An 18,300-nucleotide genomic window follows, 5' to 3' on the forward strand; every position below is an offset into this window, starting at 1 on the left:
TTTTTTACAGTAACACTCAAAGAAGGAATCGTTATTCCCGTTTCATGGGTAAGGCAACCACAGAGCTGGAAAAGCCAATTTGCTAGGGGTTTCCTCCCTAGATGATGATATAACTCCTCCAGGTGGGTAATAGTGCTGAGCACTTTGACTTTCTGGCAGTGTTTGCACGTCTGATTTGCTGATTTAGGAAAGTCTGGTTTATTTCTTCAATTTAAATTTATAAGGGGCAGGGGGACCATTTCTAAGAGAGGGCCATAATGCTTCAGGCCTTCACAGTCAGGTTAATGACAACAGTGTTTAACCCACTCAGAAGAGGTCTCCCGCATCTTCACTATTACAAAGAAGAGAGGACAGAAAAGCCCTTAGCTTCCCTACTTTGCGTCTTGGTCACAGCCCAGCCCTGAACAGCTGCTGGCAGGTGGTGACATATATCCAAGGCTTCTCTCAGAGGCCAGCCAAGCACCCTGCTGATAGGTGATGCAAACACATACCGTAAAGTCCGAGGTCAACTATGGTGTCCTCTATACTCGACCCAAGCTCGTCCAGGTCCAGGGAAGGAATGGACTGAGGCTGGGGCAGGTTCTCTGAAGTCCGGTCATCTAATTCCTTATGGAAGGGAATTAACAATTCATAAGAAGCTGACAGAAGGAAATAGCCTAGCCACAAATGAAGCTACATTCTTCTCCCTTAAGCCTTGATAATATTTTCAAATTTGAGTATGCTAGCTTGGGACAAGATAAACTGCCTTAAACCAAACAGTAACCTTGGGAAAAGCATTTAACCTTCATACATATCAGTTTCAGGGCCATAACTAGGTGAGTCCTATAGGATGCCAGGGAGCAAAATCAAGGACACCCATACTGGGTTCAGGCCAGCACAGGCTCCAGCAGCAGCTAGAAACAAGTGCCTCTTTCCATTGTGCACCCACAGTATCCCACCTACCTCACTCTATCCCAGCCCCATTTAGTTTCATCATGTCAAAATTAGAAGTGTTGACTTGAATTACTTCCAAATTAGCTTCTGGCTTTAGAAGTCCTGGGAGTCTTAGAATTTCAGTTTCCTAAAAGTGAAAGATCTAAGAACTGATGAAGAAATGTGTTTCAGTTGGTTGAGAACTCGCCTAGCATATAGAAGCCCTGAACTCAATCCCCGCCACTGTGTAAATCAGGTGTGGTAGCACATGCCTGTAATCCCAACACTGAGAAGGTGGAGGCAGGAGCATCAGAAGTTCAAGGACATCCTAACTAAATGATGGGTTTGAGGCCAGCCTAGGCTGCGTGAGATTTTGCCTTAAAAATAAAAACTGAAAATAAATAAATAAATGGTAAACCCCCAAATACATTAATAAGCATTTCAATAAATCACTAGCAATTTTTTCGTGTGTGCGTGTGTGTATGTGTGTGTGTGTATGCGTGTGTGTGTGTGTGTGTGTGTGTTTACAAACTAAATACTCAATTGCCCTCTTTTCCTGATACGTGGCTTTCATGGGGAACTATTTCAAGAGTGCCTTCTTATTAAGAAAGAAATTTTTTTTTAAGTTCAAATTAATCTTGAATGAATAAGCCAAATGAAGCCCTGCCCTGCCGCAGGGAGGCACTTGTGAAAATATGCTCACACAGTATTTGTAAGAAGTCTGCTTTCCATACTGTCTAATAATTGTTTCAGGTGTTACAACTGGATTCAGATTTCAAAGGATCACTGATGGCACACAGAGGATTTGAAGAACAAAGAGATTGCATGAAGCGTGTCTGAATGTACTTCACAAGTTATTTGAAAATAAGCACTTGTACTCTCAATGGACTTTGATTTACTGAGGTTCTCTTTGAAGAGAACAGAATTGTTCTAACTGCATCTCTTAGAAAGAGGAGGATTTATCTGGCCTTTGATTCCCATTCCCACTCCATGTATGAGCCCTTGTCTGCTAGGAACTTTTCACAGAATCCCAATGTTAGTCTCAGCAGAGCCGTACATGCCACAGGAAAAAAGGTCAAGGCTTGTCTTGTGTATTATTGTTCCTAGTTGTTATTTTTAAAGCTACCATTCTTTAAAGAAATGAAGTCTAAATGTCCTTGGGCCTCTTAGCAACATACTCTGTTTCAAAGAATGTCAAAAGTATTTGGGAGCACTTATCTAATCCCTACAATATTTTAGGGTTACCTCTTCAAAGGGGGAAATGTTAGAGTAGCAAAAAGCCCTATTAAAAGAGAGAAAGAAAGAGAGAAAGAAAAAGAAAGAAGGAAGGAAGGAAGGAAGGAGGTAAGGAAGGAAGGAAAGAGTACACGAAGTTGTCAGAAAAAAGTGATGGAGAGATATGGGAGGTGTTGGAGGGGAGGGAGTGGGTGTTGATTTGATGAAAATACCTTATATGCATGCATGAAATACTCAATAAATTTTTAAAAAAGCTTATATGTATGTATGAAATTCTCAATAAAGTTTGAAAATAAAAAGAAATGGAGTCTAACATGATTCCACATTCAACTATACTATACTAAAATAAAAGACACTGACAGTTAAGGTCTGAAAAACAAAGCAAGCCACTCTCCTACATTCCTCAAAGAATTTTCAGAACATCTGACATACTGAATCCATTCACTCTTTCTCCTGCAACTGCTTCTGAAATATATGAGGGAGGGATGGCTCTGGGGACATGGTTCAGTCTGTAAAGTGCTTACTACATAAGCATGAGGACCTGAGTTTGGATCCCTAGGACCCATGAAAAAAAATGGCAGGTGTCTATAAACCCACAGCTGGGGAGGTGGGTGAAGAAGGAAACCTGGGGCTTACTGATCTGCTAATCTAGCCTCATCAATGATCTCTAGGTTCAGTGAGAGACATGTCTCAAAAAGTAGGGTGGAGAGCAAGAGGAGGAACCCAGTGTTGACCCCTGGCCTCCAAACATACTTACACACATGCACATGTACCTGCACAGACACACACACATACGAGAGAGAGAGAGAGAGAGAGAGAGAGAGAGAGAGAGAGAGAGAGAGAAATATATAGGAGTCTGTTCCAGCCAGGCAAGAAAGGAAGAAGGGCTTGAGAATAAAGCCTTGACAGAATTAGGAAGAAATGAGTCATCAGTATGTGTAGAGGAAAGGTGCAGGAAAAGCACTCAAAGATGGAAGCATTTTTCCTTTCATCCTCTCCTCATTTATCACATCTTTCTTTAGCCTCTTGCATCTGATTAATACAGTTTCTGTCTTACATTTTATTTCATCTGTCAGCTCAACAATGCCTTTCCCTGAGATGACAAAAACCCTTCAGGCCTTAGCAAAGTGTTCGGCTCCTTCCTTTGCTCTGTGAATATCATTAAATCTGTCTCACTCCTGTGCCTGTGAGTATGATTGAACTTGCCTCTTCCCTGCCTGACTGCCTCTCTTCATTCTGCTCCTGGGGTGAACAAGAAAGTCCTCCCCCAAGCCTCTCCTTCTTTGCTTCTGTTGCCATTAAGTGTTCTCCCTAAAGAGATTATAGGAAGATCTGATTTTATTGTGGCATTTCCAGCTCCTCCTTTATTTAGAAGTGGACTGCTACTTTCAGGAGCTCCCCTTTCTCTTCCTGATTAATCTCAATGTGGTCCTAGGCCAGTAGCATTAGAAACAGCAGGGAGTTTCTTAGAAACAGGACATCTCAGGTCTAAGCCAAACCAACCTAATCAGAATCTGCATTTTATCAAGATATGCAGAAAACTCTGGTGCATTGTAAAGTCAAAGAAGTGTTCCTGTAAGCCACAGAATTTGGTAGAAAGCCAGCTGATTATAGATTTGAAAGGTCAGAAGATTTTCCTTAAGACAATATGACATTTGAAAGAGAGGATGGGGGATGCTAACAATGGACTAGAAGTAAACAGATGATGGAATAGCACAAAAGCAAGCCAGGAGAGCTGAGAAATTCTACAGATAGAGCCAGCTGGGACAAGGACTCATGACATCCTACATCTGCCTGGAGTGTCTTCAACCATCCATATGTAAACTTAGGAAATACATACCACACCAGCCAGCAAAACTCAACTCTACAAAGCTCCAGACCAGAGACAATGACACTAAACTTGCATAGTCAAACAATGAACCAAGGTCTCTAGACAGGACAGGGTCAAGTATACAAATACACACACACACACACACACACACACACACACACACACACACGCAAACTTCCCAATACGGAGGGAAGTGTGATGGTTGACCTTAGTTGTCAGTTTGACTAGACTTCAAATCACTATGGAAACACATATCTCTGGATGTTTCCAGAAAGGCTTAATTGAAGAAGGAAGACCTGCCCTGCCCTCAGTGTGGGTAGCACCATCCCATGGCATGAGGTCCAGAATTGAACAAAAGGAGAAAACCAGCTGAGCAATTCATGTCTCTGCTTCCGGCCTACAGATGCAGTGTAACCAGCTGCCTCAGCCTCTTGCCACAAGTTCCCTGCCATTATGAAGTGTACCCTCAAACTAAGATCTCCCCCCAAAGCAAAACCCTTCTTTAAGCATCTTTTGTTACAGCAATGAGAAAAGTAACTACTACAGAAGTCACTGTGGAAGTTATGTGCTGGGAATTACCTAGGACCGTCAGGAACTCTCTTCATCTGAGCTTGGCCAAGATGGGTACGGTTCCTCTGGCTGCCATGCTCTGTGTGATAACATAAGGATAACAAAAATCTCCCGAGATGAGATTCTGTCTGCCATGGCATCTCGGGTTATCCTTAGTACCCCAGGACTCCAATTTACAGAGGGAAAGGAAGGTGCACGTTTTCATGGTTGTTCAGCACCCAAGACATCACACAGTATATTTAAATCACTGATAATGAATGACATATGTTTATCTTGAAGGGTCAAAGAAAAAAAGTAAAAATTATCAATCACTAATAATTAGGATCTTACCTTTTAGTTGCTATATTATAACTTCAAAATTAAATCAGCTCCTGATCGGCCTGCCATGGGCCGGTCTACTACCCTGACAAGTATACTATATACCATTCATCAAAGAAGCCTCTTTTTATAACAGATGGAGGCTATTACAGAGTTCCACAACAATTCACACACAGACAATATATGTTTGAGAGATGCCCAGCCCTAAGTGACACATGTACAGTGGAACCATTACACCTAAGGCTCATGGAACATAGCAGAACAGGGGTAGAGACAATACTAATACATCCCTCAACTCTCACCAGCGAAGCTTCCTCATACAACAGAATGTAACGCACACAGAAGGCCACAACTGGCTGTTTTAGAGAACAGGAGACTGCAGAGTGTATGTCCCCGGATGGGACTCCTCTATTAAACCTTATCCACCACAGCTCAAGGAGCACTGCAGAAGATGGGGTGGAAAGATTTTAAGAGCCAGGGTTGCTGAATGAACAGAAGGAAACAGAGGCTTTCAGGCCACTGTGAACTTGCTCATATGAACTTGCAACAATAGCGACAGCATGCACAATACCCATGCTTGCTCAATCAGACCAAAACCCAGCATAGAACAAGGGAAATGGGCAGCAGGCCCCAACCCTAATTGAAGAACTATTGGTAACTGGATGACGGAGAGTAGACAATCTTTTTTTTTTTTTTTTTTTTTTTTTTTTTTTTTTTTGGGTCTCCCAGTAGCCCCAGCTGTCCTGGAACTCACTATGTAGAGAGATCTGCCTGCCTCTGCCTCCTGAGTGCTGGGATTAAAGGTGTGCGCCACCATACCCAGTTTGAGAGTAGATATTCTTTAAGGGAGTGACTCTAGATAGGCTGTCTAGACTCCAGTGGATGAACTTGCACTGAGGGACATCTGGGTACAAATGCGGGACTGGATAGGACTTAACATACATGATAGACTGCATGAAATCCAGTGGAGTGGGAGGGCTATGGGGGGAGTGCAGATGTGGGAGGGGGTGCGAATTTGATTAAGATCTATTATATGAAATGAACAAAAACTCAATAAAAATAGATTTTAAATTCAATCAGAACTTGTTGTGGTTGTATACTCCTGTAATCGCAGCACTTGCAAGGCTGAGGCAGGAAGATCATGAGTTCAAGGCCAGTCTGGGCCATATGGCAAGACCCTGTCTCACATGAGGGGAGGAAAGAAGGACAGGACAGAGGGAGGGCGGTTATTTAGATTTCATAATACAAAAAAAATCATATCTGGTTCTCAATCTCCAATCTTAGTAGAAAAAAATCTCTTAGAATCAAGGGTCTCTGAGCATTCCAGAAATAAGCATCCCTGTTTCTTTCATTGACTGAGCAAGTAGTTTACACACATTAACAAGCACAAGAATCTATGGTGTCAACCTCCTTGTCTAGGTCTTCGGAAATGTACCATTCTCCGTCTTGTAGAGACAAAGCAGACAGACAGAGCTGGGACAAAGACCTATCATCACAAGTTATCCTCACAGGGCCTAGAAGGTATATGAGGAGCTGAGGTAGAATGCTCCATTTTCAAAGGGAGGGGTCATTTCATGGAGTAATGGCATCAAGACCTTTTTCCTGACTGGGACCTGACCCTGCTGTTGATCCCATATCTTTTCAATCAGCAATTCCTCTACTCACCAGCATCTATGAACAGGAAAGACCTCATCTCCCAAGTCTCTGGGGCCTGTGACAGACCTCATAGCTGGTTTTACTAAAAGAGGGTAGCAGGAATAGAACACAGTGGGATCGAACTTTTATCACAAGCACCCCACAGTATCTGCTGACCAGTTGAAGAAACAGGGAAACCCATAAGCTCATAGGAGCTAGGTCCTCTATACGGTCCAACTTTGCACTGCCAGAACCTCCAAGAACCTCTAAATAATTGGGGAAGGTAAATCACTGACATCTCCCTGATCAGAGAAGGGCAGAAAACAAGTGTTGCTATGCCCTGCCTGTCTGAGAGAACGCTTTGCTGAGGGCTCCTGCATGCATGTCCTAGGGCTTAGAGGCTCTAGTGACTAAGCTACACTATGGAATATATCTCTCTGTGGTCCGGGGTATTGTCCCACAGTTTCATGGGGCTGGTTCTTTCTGTGCACGAAAAGAATCTCTCAGATGCAGGGATCTCCTCTGAGTGAACAACCTAAAATATTTCCACCCCATGTTGTCTTTGCCTAAAGAGTTATAAGGTTGTTGATGTCAACAGTCCAGATAGGACTCCTCATGTAAACTACCATGAAGGCCCAGAGAGCTATCTTCTATCACTAATTTAAAAAAAAGGTATTTGTGATTCAGAGATTTCAAACACAGAAGACATGAATTTGGGGTCCGTTTTCAAGAGAGGCTGCAACTCTGTTCATTACCAGATAATCTATGGTAGATCTTCAGTTTGAATGAAGTTATTAGCACAGCCAGTGCTTAAGGATACAGATGAGAGACAGAAAATAAAATGGAAAAAAAGACAAAAAGGGATTAATGGGCTAGTGAGGCAAAACAAGAAGAGCACGGGTAGAACTGGAAATCAGACATGCACATATTTGTTCTATTAATTAATAATCTTCACCATCATCTATGCATTCAGGGACCACTCGGTGATCTTCTACACAGTAGCCATACAACAGATGATGTCTGGATCAACTGATCTACCTCTAGGTACAAGCTGCTTTGAATTAGTGCTGTCAGCTGTGGGTTTACACTGTAGCACCTCCCTAGGATTGGGCAATTTGGTCTGGTGCTTGTTTTCTACCACTTCCCTTTTCCTACAAATTCAGCCCGATGAATTTGAAAAAATGTGAATCAAGGAAACATTCTGTTAATTTAAAATTAGAGGATACTCACATGAAGCACATGGATATTCAGTTGCTGAAAGTTCTGGGATCTAAATTCTTGTATTCGTTTGTTATTTTCTTTATACTTTTCTTCCACAATCTTTCTGAAAATTTAAAGTGAATGTAGAAAAAATCAGTACAAATTTCTGAAGACCTATCCATACTATACAAGTAAGTATGATCCATGTTTTAACGTGTAGATTCAGTTGTTGGGAAGCCAAGACATCAGATCTCTCCTTAACGGAGTTGGATATTGTGCAGCACCCAAATGACCTCTCTCTCTCTCTCTCTCTCTCTCTCTCTCTCTCTCTCTCTCTCTCCTCTCTCTCTCTCTCACACATACACACTTCAAATAGTTCTCTTTTAAAGCACATATAAACACAGATGTTCTGACTCCTTATTCAACCTTCTGAGTGTGATGATGCTGGTACGTCAATGCCTGACACAGACTCATTCTGTTCAGAATGTTTATGAGAAGCCCATAAACAAGGACAACGGAGCTTCATATTAATGAACCTATGGATGCTATTGTGGAGGGGAAATGACCACAGATCTACCTTCTTGGCCATTTTCAAATATGCAATACTATATTTAGTCACCATGCAGCAGATCTCTAGAACTTATTCCTTGTGTAACATATCCCCACCTCCCCACAGCCACCATATTCTACTCTTCGCTTCCATGAGCTTCACTTTTTACATTCTACATATAAATGAGATTATGTTCAATGTCAGCTTCTCAATGACAATAATTAAAATGTTCAGTCCCTCTTGAATCCTAGAAACAATTATCAAAATTATAATCCAATTCATTTATAAAAGTAAGACCAAATTTCATATAAAAAGCATTGTTTTTATTACAAAAATATTAGATTTATGATATTCTTTTGTCTATAAATAGTTTTAATCTGAATAATAATTTGAAATATGCATGTAAATAATTACATTTGCCTCAAATACATTCCTTTCAGATTTAATTCTCCATTTACACTCAGCGGTGAATCACAGCACCTTGGCGTATTAACATTATTAGAGCTTCACTTTCCCTGCCTCACGCTGTCCCTTTTCTAGCCTTGGGCCCAGGCCCGCTCCTGCTCTTCTGCCTCAGATCTCTGGACTAGCTTCCTAACCCAGACTAGCTTAATCCTATAGTATAATTTGTTAAACCATCTACAGGCTGTCTCCATTCCCATCTTGCCTCCTGATCTGCCTGACACAGACGGGCCTACTACCCTGGTAAGTCGGATCCCACACACTGCATCTTGATTTCCTTGCAGCCTGAGCAGCTCCACTGCCCTCTCCTGCCCCTGCACCCTGTTCCCCTTCTAGCCTTGGGCCCAGGTGCGCTTCTGATCTTCAGTCTCGGACCTCTGGACTACCACCTTAGTTCAGACCTTGCAGGTTAATTCTCCAGTTTCATTTGTTAGACTCTCCACAGGCTGTCCTCTCTCCTGTATTGCTCTTGGCCCCCCTCCTGATCTGCCTACCACAGACCAGCCTACTACCCCTACTCCAGCCTACTGCCCTCAGAGAATCTAAAGCACACACCCACTAATTTTTCATACCTGAGCAAAAAGTAGCCTAGCTACATCAACAATATAAACAGAACCAAACTTCAGCTAAACAAAGGCAGAACAGAATTTCCTATCAAACAGACATACAACCAGCAAAAAATATCCATATGCCCAAATGGCAATGCAAGAACACAAATAATATGAAAAACCAAGAGAATATGTCCCCAACAAAACCCACCAGTCCTACAGAAGTGTGCTACAATGAAAATCACCATGAGAAAATCCACAATGCATTTTTTAAAAGAACAATCATAGGGGCGCAAACACTTAACTGGATAGGGCTTAACATATATGACAGAATACATGAAATCCAGTGGGGGGTGGTTATGGGGGAGTGTGGATGGGAAAGCCTTCTAAATTTGATTATGTTCTGTTGTATGAAGTACATAAAAACTCAATAATATATATATATATTCAAAAAATTATTTGTTAGAGACAGATTTAGAGTTATGAGTTGATTCATAGGCCCAAGTGATTTAAGTGAATATATTTTCCCAGTTAAACTGATAATCAGTGCTTTGTAGAAACGAATTTGCATTGGCTCCCAAGAATAGACTGAATATGCATCTTCCCGGAAGAACAATTAGGAATAAATCTGGGTATCTTGAAAGTGTCATGAGAGGTGTATTTATGCCACAGAAATCAGCAAACAAATGAGCTACCTCCAAACCTATGGCTTCTTGTTAAACATTTACTGGCATACCATGGCCCATACCGCACTGCGAAAGGAAGTGATTAGCACATTTATTAAAGAAAACATGTGCCAAGGGAAAACAGACTCAGACGATTCATCACAATATTCATTCTAAGTACAAGGGTATCTCTAAATCATGTTTCAAGTATATTAGTATGGTTACAAAATCGATAACTTTGTATTTCACTTATTTTTTATCTGTAATTTTGGCTGGGACTTTCAAGCTACCAAAAAGTAGGCAAAGAAGTAAATGAAAATTGGATAATCGACCAAATTAAAAAATAAACAACAAATAAGCTTTGAGAAATCTAGGTCATTTTGAAATTTCACTATACATGTGTCGCCAGCATTATTAAGGTTTAATTGACAAAAATTATTTATAGCATATAGCACAATGTGTGTATATATACATATACATACACACATACACATGCACATTATGAAATGTTAGAGCAAGGTAATTAACAAACCCATCACATCACATATTTATCATTTTTGTGGTGAGAATACTTAAGATCTGCCCTCTTAGTACTTTTCAAATATGCAATACCATAATATTAGTCACCATGATGCTAACAGATCTCCAGCACTTACTCATCTAACATCTTAACCATGTCTGCCCATATCTCTGCAACCACCATTCTATCATTTTCTGTGAGTTCCACATTTAGATTCCACATATAAATGGAGTCATGCAGCATTTCCATGCCCACACCTGGTTTATTTCACTTAGACTCATGCCCTCCAGGTCCATATTGTTTCACATGAAGGAACTTCCTTCTTTTTAAAAGTTAAATATAATTCTCTCTCTCCCTTTCTCTCTCTCTGTCTCTCTCTCTCTGTCTCTCTCTCTCAGTCTCTCTGTGTGTGTGTGTGTGTGTGTGTGTGTGTGTGTGTGTATTACATTTCCTTTGATGGACACTTAGGTTGAGTACATATTTTGTCTACAGTGAATAATGCTCATTGAACATGGAAGTGAATATATGTCTTTAACATAGTTATTTTGTTTCCTTTCGAAATAAAGCCAGTAGAACTGCCAAGCCATATGACAGTTCTCCAGCTTTTTAAGGAAATGCAATACTGTTTTCCGTAGTAGTACTAATTTATATTTCCACCAACAGTATGTGAAGGTTCCCTTTTCCCCATACCCTGACCACAGGTCGAAATTACCCTTTTCATAGTAACACTCTAATTACTAGTGATATCCACAGCAGCAGCATTGCAGTGAGCATAGAGCTTGCCAGGGGCCCCATTCAATAGAACACAGCTGTTTCCCATACACTACCTTCTAAATGCTAACTACTCTGGCCAGCAAACTTCTCTACTTGGATCACTGGGTCCACTGGAGTGACTTGATGGATTCAGAATCACCATAGGAATAAATCTTTTGTGAGGGGTTATCTAGATTGGGTTAACTGAGGTGGGAAGACCCACCTTGAATGTGAGAGGTGCCATTCCATGGGCTGGAGTCTCTGAATTTAAAAGGAAGAAAGGAAGCTGAGCAGAAGCATTTGTTGTTCTCAGTTTCCTGACCAAGGACACAGTGTGAGTAGCTGCCTCAAGTTCCCACCTCCATGACTGTCTGCCATGATGGACTGTGCTCTCAAACTGTGAGCCAAAGTGAACCCTTTCTCTCTTAAGTTGTGTTTGTCAGGGTATTTTTATCATAGCAATGGGAAAAGCAGCTGATACAGAAAAAAATATCAAATCTGAACATTCTTGTGACCTCTGGCTGGGGTAGGTGCAGAAGGTACCAGCAATGTGGGGTTTCCTTCAGAGCCTGATCTGATTTTCATCACTACTGTCCTCCCTAGTGTTCAGTCTTTGCCTTCACACACTAGAAGCCTGTTGTAAATCTATGGTTCAGGACTCATGCTTGAGGTAAATGAATGGATGGATGGATGGATGAATGAATGAGTAATCCTGTGTTCTGGTTTGTTCTTGGGGGTTCTGCTTTTCTTCTGTGAGTTCTCAGCGCCCTGCTTGGACAGGAAGGGCAGCTTACTTCAGCTTCCTGGGTTTTTTGTCCACTGCCTCGCGCTTCCTCAGCTGCATTCTTTCTCCAGGTGCCATTTTCTGCACTTCAGGCAGAGTTGGCAGAGTCTGCAGGTAGATTTTTTCTTGCCTGTAAATAATAAAGATTCCCCAATATGCAGTCCATCCCAAACATGCTCAGATAAAATAAACAAATATTTTACATAAGTTTCATTAGTCTATGGAGAAACCAACAGATCCCAAGACAGACTAGGCAAAATATATATATATATATATATATTTATTTATGTGCATATGTGTGTGTCTATGTGAGTGAATGGCACATGTGTAGGAACCTGTGGAACCTACGACTGGTTTTATAATGTAAGATAAGTTAGTATCCTGGCCATTAGAAGAGTAAATTGACTGACCGAGGAACTCAGCTAGTGGATAAGAACCTACTGCTTGGGCAGGCAGTGAATCCCACCTCCACCACCCAAATATATCAGTTTCAACCTGTATGCGTTGGCTATAGTGAAAATGTATGGGACATTGCCTGCATAATGCCTAGTACACAGAACTCTTCCAAATGGTGATAGCAGAATAACTGATTTCACTCAATGGCTTATGTCCTAGATTTACTACTTACAGAGCGCTATGGTATTGTGGTACAGTGGTTAATCACAAAGGTGAATGACACTCCCTAGGCTCACATCTTAGTTCTCAGGCTATACTCTATATGTCTTTTGGCAAGTTACATAACCTCTGTGTGACTACAAAAAACAATAACAAAAACAAAATACTACCTAGTTCATAGGGGCATTCTTCATTTAAATGAGGTAATTCACGGAAAGAGGTTTGAACAGAATCAAGTGTATGATTATTACTCTTCAAAATGTCAGCCAATAATATTACCAATAAACCTCTTTCTTTTTTCAGTTAAAAAACTTCTCACACTAATCAAGGTGAATGGCTGACCACATTCCTAACATTACCAGGTCCTGACTTGGTTAGAACCCAATATTACAGAACACCCTTTAACGCATTCCCTCTTTAAGAAACTCTGTAAGAAAAACTGTTTTCAGCAACTTGTGTGCCTCTAAAATATCATCCAGACCAGGCCCTCCAATGAAGGTATAATTTATCAGATATGTACCCCTTTATTTTCTAAGACCAAACAGATCTCTCTGAAACACAGCCATTGATCTTGAAAATAAGAGGGACTAATTGAAACAATATTTTACAATATAAAATGCCCTCCAAACAATTTGATTCTATCACACCACTAAATACAGTGTCGGGCAAACTGTTTCACAATTTTGGTGCAAAATAATAGCTAAAATTAGTTCAATATTTAAAATTAGGATGCCCTCTACTCTCGCATTTCTAGTTACTAAAACAAAATAAAATTAGAAATCCCAACCTTTCTTGAAAGGATAGATAGTAACCAAGAAAATAGCCTGGCAAGGCAAGCTCCTTTGATCGCAGCCCTTAAGAGACAGAAACAGGAAGATTTCTGTGAAGTGGAGACCAGCCTGATCTACATAACAAGTTCCAGATCAGCTGGGGCCATGGGGAGACCCTGTCTCAAACCCCACTACCACCTGAAAAAAGAAGTGTTATTAGAAGCACAGCTAAAAATTTACCCCTGAAATACAACGGGCTTGAATTGTATATGGTGCTTTGAAGGAGAATGTCCCTCATGGGATATGGTGCTTTGAAGGAGAATGTCCCCCATGGGCTCCAAGTATTTGAACACTTGGTCCTCACTTGATGGTGCTATTTTGGGAGGGTCATGGAACCTATAGGACATGTGGCCATACTGGAGGAAGCATGCCACTGGGGGCGGGCTTTGAGAGTAGATAGCCATGTCCACTTCCAGGTTCCATCTCTGTGCTTCCTGTACCTTCTTGAAGATGTGAGTGCTCAGCTTTCTGCTCTGGCCACCTATGCTGCCATGCCCTCCCACCTTCATGGCCTCATCCCTCTGGAACTATAAGCCAAATAAACGCCTCCTTCTATAAGTTGCCTTGGTCATGGTGTTTATCACAGCAACAGAAAAGTAATATACTAGAGAACATGAGTTAGACAGAGATGGCAATACCGTCCATGGCCCCATTTGCTTAGGTTGAATGTGAGGAGGGAAAGCAAACAGGGTGTAGTGGAGACACCAGTGGGCTACAGGTCAGAAGGTGTGACCATCTGGCCCACTGAGAGTCCCTGTTCTCCCACTACTGCCTTGCATACCTCTTAGGAGGGATTACTATTATCAGCAGATCCCTTATCAGATTAAATAGAGCCCCATCAACAAAATTATAGAGCTAAGCTTTTTAAAGCAGGGTCCCCTGGAGTCTTTAGTTCAGTGCCTGCACAGGTGCAGATGTCTGCTCTGAAGTAACCTACCATTCTGTGCTCTAACAAGTTACAAGCTCAACAAGAACAAAAAAAGTTTTTTTGAATAAGGAAAAGGGAAGTCAGGCCAGAAAATTATGATGGTTCTTTGGGAAACAAACTTTCTCTCACTCTTATGTAAGAGGATGTATAGCTGACGAAAGAATTTGGGCTTTTATTTTTTCAATTGCTCCAGGACCCCACAATATTTTCCTTCAGTAGATACTCTTGTTAGTCAGACAAACACCATATGAAACCCATTTAGGTTTATGATGGAAGGCTCATTAGCATAAGTATTCTAATGTTTGAGACATTCATTTCTCTATACACTTACAAGGCAACTGCAGTGCTACCCTGCAGATCTGTAAGCTGTGCAGTGGTTTAAACTTTCATGATCTGAATCTCCTGCCACCCGGGGCAAACAGCTTTGGAATGCCACATTACTGAAGCAGCTTAATTTCTTGGCAAGACTTAAGTGAATTCTAGGATGCTCCATGCAGTCAGCTTAGCACTAATAGATTTTTAAAGACCAATGCATTTAACATTTACACAGGATGGGCTTTTTAGAAACAAAGCAATTACTTACATGGCTTTAATTATATGAGGAGCCTCCTTCTGACAATCTGAATTCTTGTCTTCCAGAGTCATTTCCGAATATCTACACATCAGGTGCTGAAATAAAGATGAAGTGTCCTCACCGACTTAAAGACTCCTTTTCCACAATGAAAGAGCACGAAGGTGCCAGGTGCCTTTTCTGATCTGGTTTGTGACCACAGCAGGGAACATGAAAACAAGGCTCCTGGTGGCTATTTCTCTCTCTTTAAAGGGTTACATAAAATTGCATCATGGTGCTGAGGTGCGAAGACCCTGCAGCGTTAGGCCTTTACTTGCTTCTCCAACCTCACCTGTGCTTGCTCTCTCCTCCCTCACTCCCCACTACCTACCAGCATCAGACTTTCCCTCAGCTCTAGGAATACCCACTTCCCTGCCTGACTTCCCTGCCCTCCTCCCGCTAAGACCAGGCTTGGCAAATGAGGCACTCAGCTGTGATACAACTCCAAGGATGCACTAAAAACCTTAGTAACCAGGGCAGGTACTATATTAATACACTATTATTTTTAAATCAAAATCAATGTACAAAACCCATGAATACAATTTTAAATGTTTAAAGATAGGACCCAGCCCTAAACATGCACAATTACATCTTAGCCCAGTTGAATTCTGTTTTTAAACTTTTTTTATTTTGCTATCAATGATTATTGATATTAATTTGTATTTATGAATTATATTTAAAATAAGATACATCTTGATTATGTGTCATTAAGTGTTCCCTTAAATTTCCTTCAGGGCAACTGTCTTAGTTACCTTGCTTTAACACCATCAGATCTCCCAAGGTCCTCCCCATGTGCATATATGTGCATGTGTTAAACATATGTACATATGTCTACAGATGTGTATATGTATGTAGATGCAGGTGTGCATACTTGTATGTGTTTGTGTGTATGTGTGTATATGCACATTCACAGGCCCTCCAGTGTGTTTTCCATCCCAACATCTAACACCTATGTCCGTTTTTCAGGGGACCACCCACAGGCTGCTATAGACTACTGTGCCTACACTCAGGGAGAGCTGGAAGTATTTGCCTCCCTATCCTGCCCTACTTTCTCCTCTTCCATGTCCCCTGGCAGCATGTGTTTGCCTAGAACCTTCCCCTCTATGTCCAAGAAGAATGACCTAACTCAGAAGCATTCCAGTAGCCATTCACACTGATGGAGACACCGTTTATTAGACTCTACATGCACCTCCTTCTGGTGTTGAAACACTATTTTGTCTACCAAAGCCCCTCTGCTCCCACCACTTTTCACAGCGCCTTCTTCTCCTCTCTTCATTGTGCTTGCGATGTGTTCATTTTTTCTACTTTTCTTTGGTTATTGAGTTCTCTCTCTAGCAGTAAAACTTCAAAATAAGAGGAACCACGCCCACCCCTTTCATTTCAGCCTCTCAGGCCCAGCACTGCACTCAGCTTCTATAACTGAGCACATACCACCATTATCTTTGCTTCCTTTGCATTTAGAACTTGGCCCATGGGAGGAATGGCAGGCATATGTTGCAAGCTAGATGACTGGTCTGTGGTTCCCATTAGGGTTGTTCACAAAATCAGAGGAAATTTGCCTCAGAGATTAGAAGAACAAAAAACTGAGATGTTCAAGAATGATAAAAGTCCTTCAGAGAGAACGGCTGGCTTTTTCCAAACTGAGGCAGATTCTCTAGCTAATAAAGTTCTCTATTCAAATCAAAATAAATATCTAATTAAAAACTCTGTTATATAATAAAGAAGTGTAACGATAAAAGCTAAACAAAAATCCCATACTTTACTGTTATCAGTAGTGTATTATTATCCTAACAGGGATGTATTTCAGTGTTGAGGTAAGATCTGTAAACCTCAGAGCCCATAAGAGTGGAAAGAGGGTTTAGGCCAAAAATTCGAGCGCTAACTTTCCATTTCCAGTGGCACCAGGGACCGGAGTTTGTGTACCCTCTTTTGCAAAAAGATTGCCATAGTGTTTCTCTCGGCTTCTTTTAAATCTTGCTTTTTTCCTTTCTGACTGATTCTTATCACAGCTTATTCCCACAGCACAACCTTGAGTCATAGACTGTATACATAAGCCCTAATACCTGTTTCATTTTCAATACCTGAAGGTGCTCATCGATGAAAGGGGCTTTTAAAATTTCTGTAGCAGACGGTCTCAGTGAAGGACTATTGTTCAACATGCTGTAATGTTCAAAAAGAAAATAGGTTTTCAAATGAACTAAAGCATAAGTTCATTTAAACACAATAACATAATTTCAAATAGTTTCTGCAACAGACTTATCTTCATACCTTTCCATAATGTTGTTTAGTTCTCTTGGATATCTCTCAGGGAGAGAAGGTGTGTCATCTTCAACAACTTTTAAAACAACAGACAAGAAATTGGAGCCAGTGAATGCATGATTCATGCAATACATCTCATATAAAATGCAAGCCAATGACCTGGAGACAAAATCAAAGCATTTAAATAAAGAACAAATGACGTGTTTTAAATTTGTTCATCACACAAAACATCAGAGGTACTGGGGCATTGGCTATGATAGACTAACATCTATTTCAGTTGTTTGTTTAGAAACTATAGCTTCATATTTATCTTTTTCCATTTAAATATGTTTGCCATGAAAAACCTGCCTCACAACACACACAAATATAAAAAAATCAGTGAAAACTAAAATACAATGGTAAATCTGAATGCTACTCTTTTCCAAAATAAATAAATAAATAAACTAATAGCAAGATGCTGAATTATCCACTAGAAAGAAAAAAAATGTAGCCAAATATTACCTTCCTAAGGCAGTTTTTAAATGTTATATATGCAGAATGAAAATTTAATTTATCAGTCTAATCTGCCCTCTACTGTGTACCCAAGCATGTTGAAAAGGAAATTGGCATTATTTATTAGCTTTCTGAACATAATTTGCAAGTAGGATAGGAAAAAAAACACTTTCAGCTCACATTAAAATGTATAGTTCTCCCTTAGGGAATATGAAACAGAGGATTAAAATTTTAGATCAATCCATCACTGACTTGGGTTAACCAAGCATGCAAACGGGTAACCTCTAAACTCGATGGAAAATGTTTTTACTAGCTCTATATCATAAAGAAAATTAAAGTCCTCCCTGAGATTAACATTAAGAAATATCTATAGTTTTCCATTGGTTCCCCAGTAAAACTTTAATCAGACATGGGCTCAACACTAGAAACTTAAAAGGGAATAAGCATTGCTTAGCATCCCCAGAAAAAGGAGTCTCACAACAGATGGAAAATTTATTTGTTAATGCTATTATGTCTCATAATTATTTTTAAAGAAAGAAAATGAGAATGTAAAAGATGTTAAAAGGATATAGAGCTAGTAAA

General features: G+C 40.5%; 1 protein-coding gene across 1 annotated transcript in view; it reads right to left on the reverse strand.

Moving 5' to 3' along the window:
- Nek11 (NIMA related kinase 11) overlaps window positions 1-18,300 on the reverse strand; it is a 331,808-nt gene that overhangs the window by 176,849 nt on the left and 136,659 nt on the right. The window contains 6 exon segments of the mRNA XM_029559675.1: window positions 492-606; window positions 7,733-7,826; window positions 11,995-12,114; window positions 14,941-15,026; window positions 17,049-17,127; window positions 17,236-17,385. Coding sequence (XP_029415535.1) covers window positions 492-606; window positions 7,733-7,826; window positions 11,995-12,114; window positions 14,941-15,026; window positions 17,049-17,127; window positions 17,236-17,385 — 644 coding nt within the window.

This window comes from Nannospalax galili, unplaced genomic scaffold (assembly GCF_000622305.1).
Source record: "Nannospalax galili isolate Female #2095 unplaced genomic scaffold, S.galili_v1.0 scaffold369, whole genome shotgun sequence".
NCBI classification, from domain to species: domain Eukaryota; kingdom Metazoa; phylum Chordata; class Mammalia; order Rodentia; family Spalacidae; genus Nannospalax; species Nannospalax galili.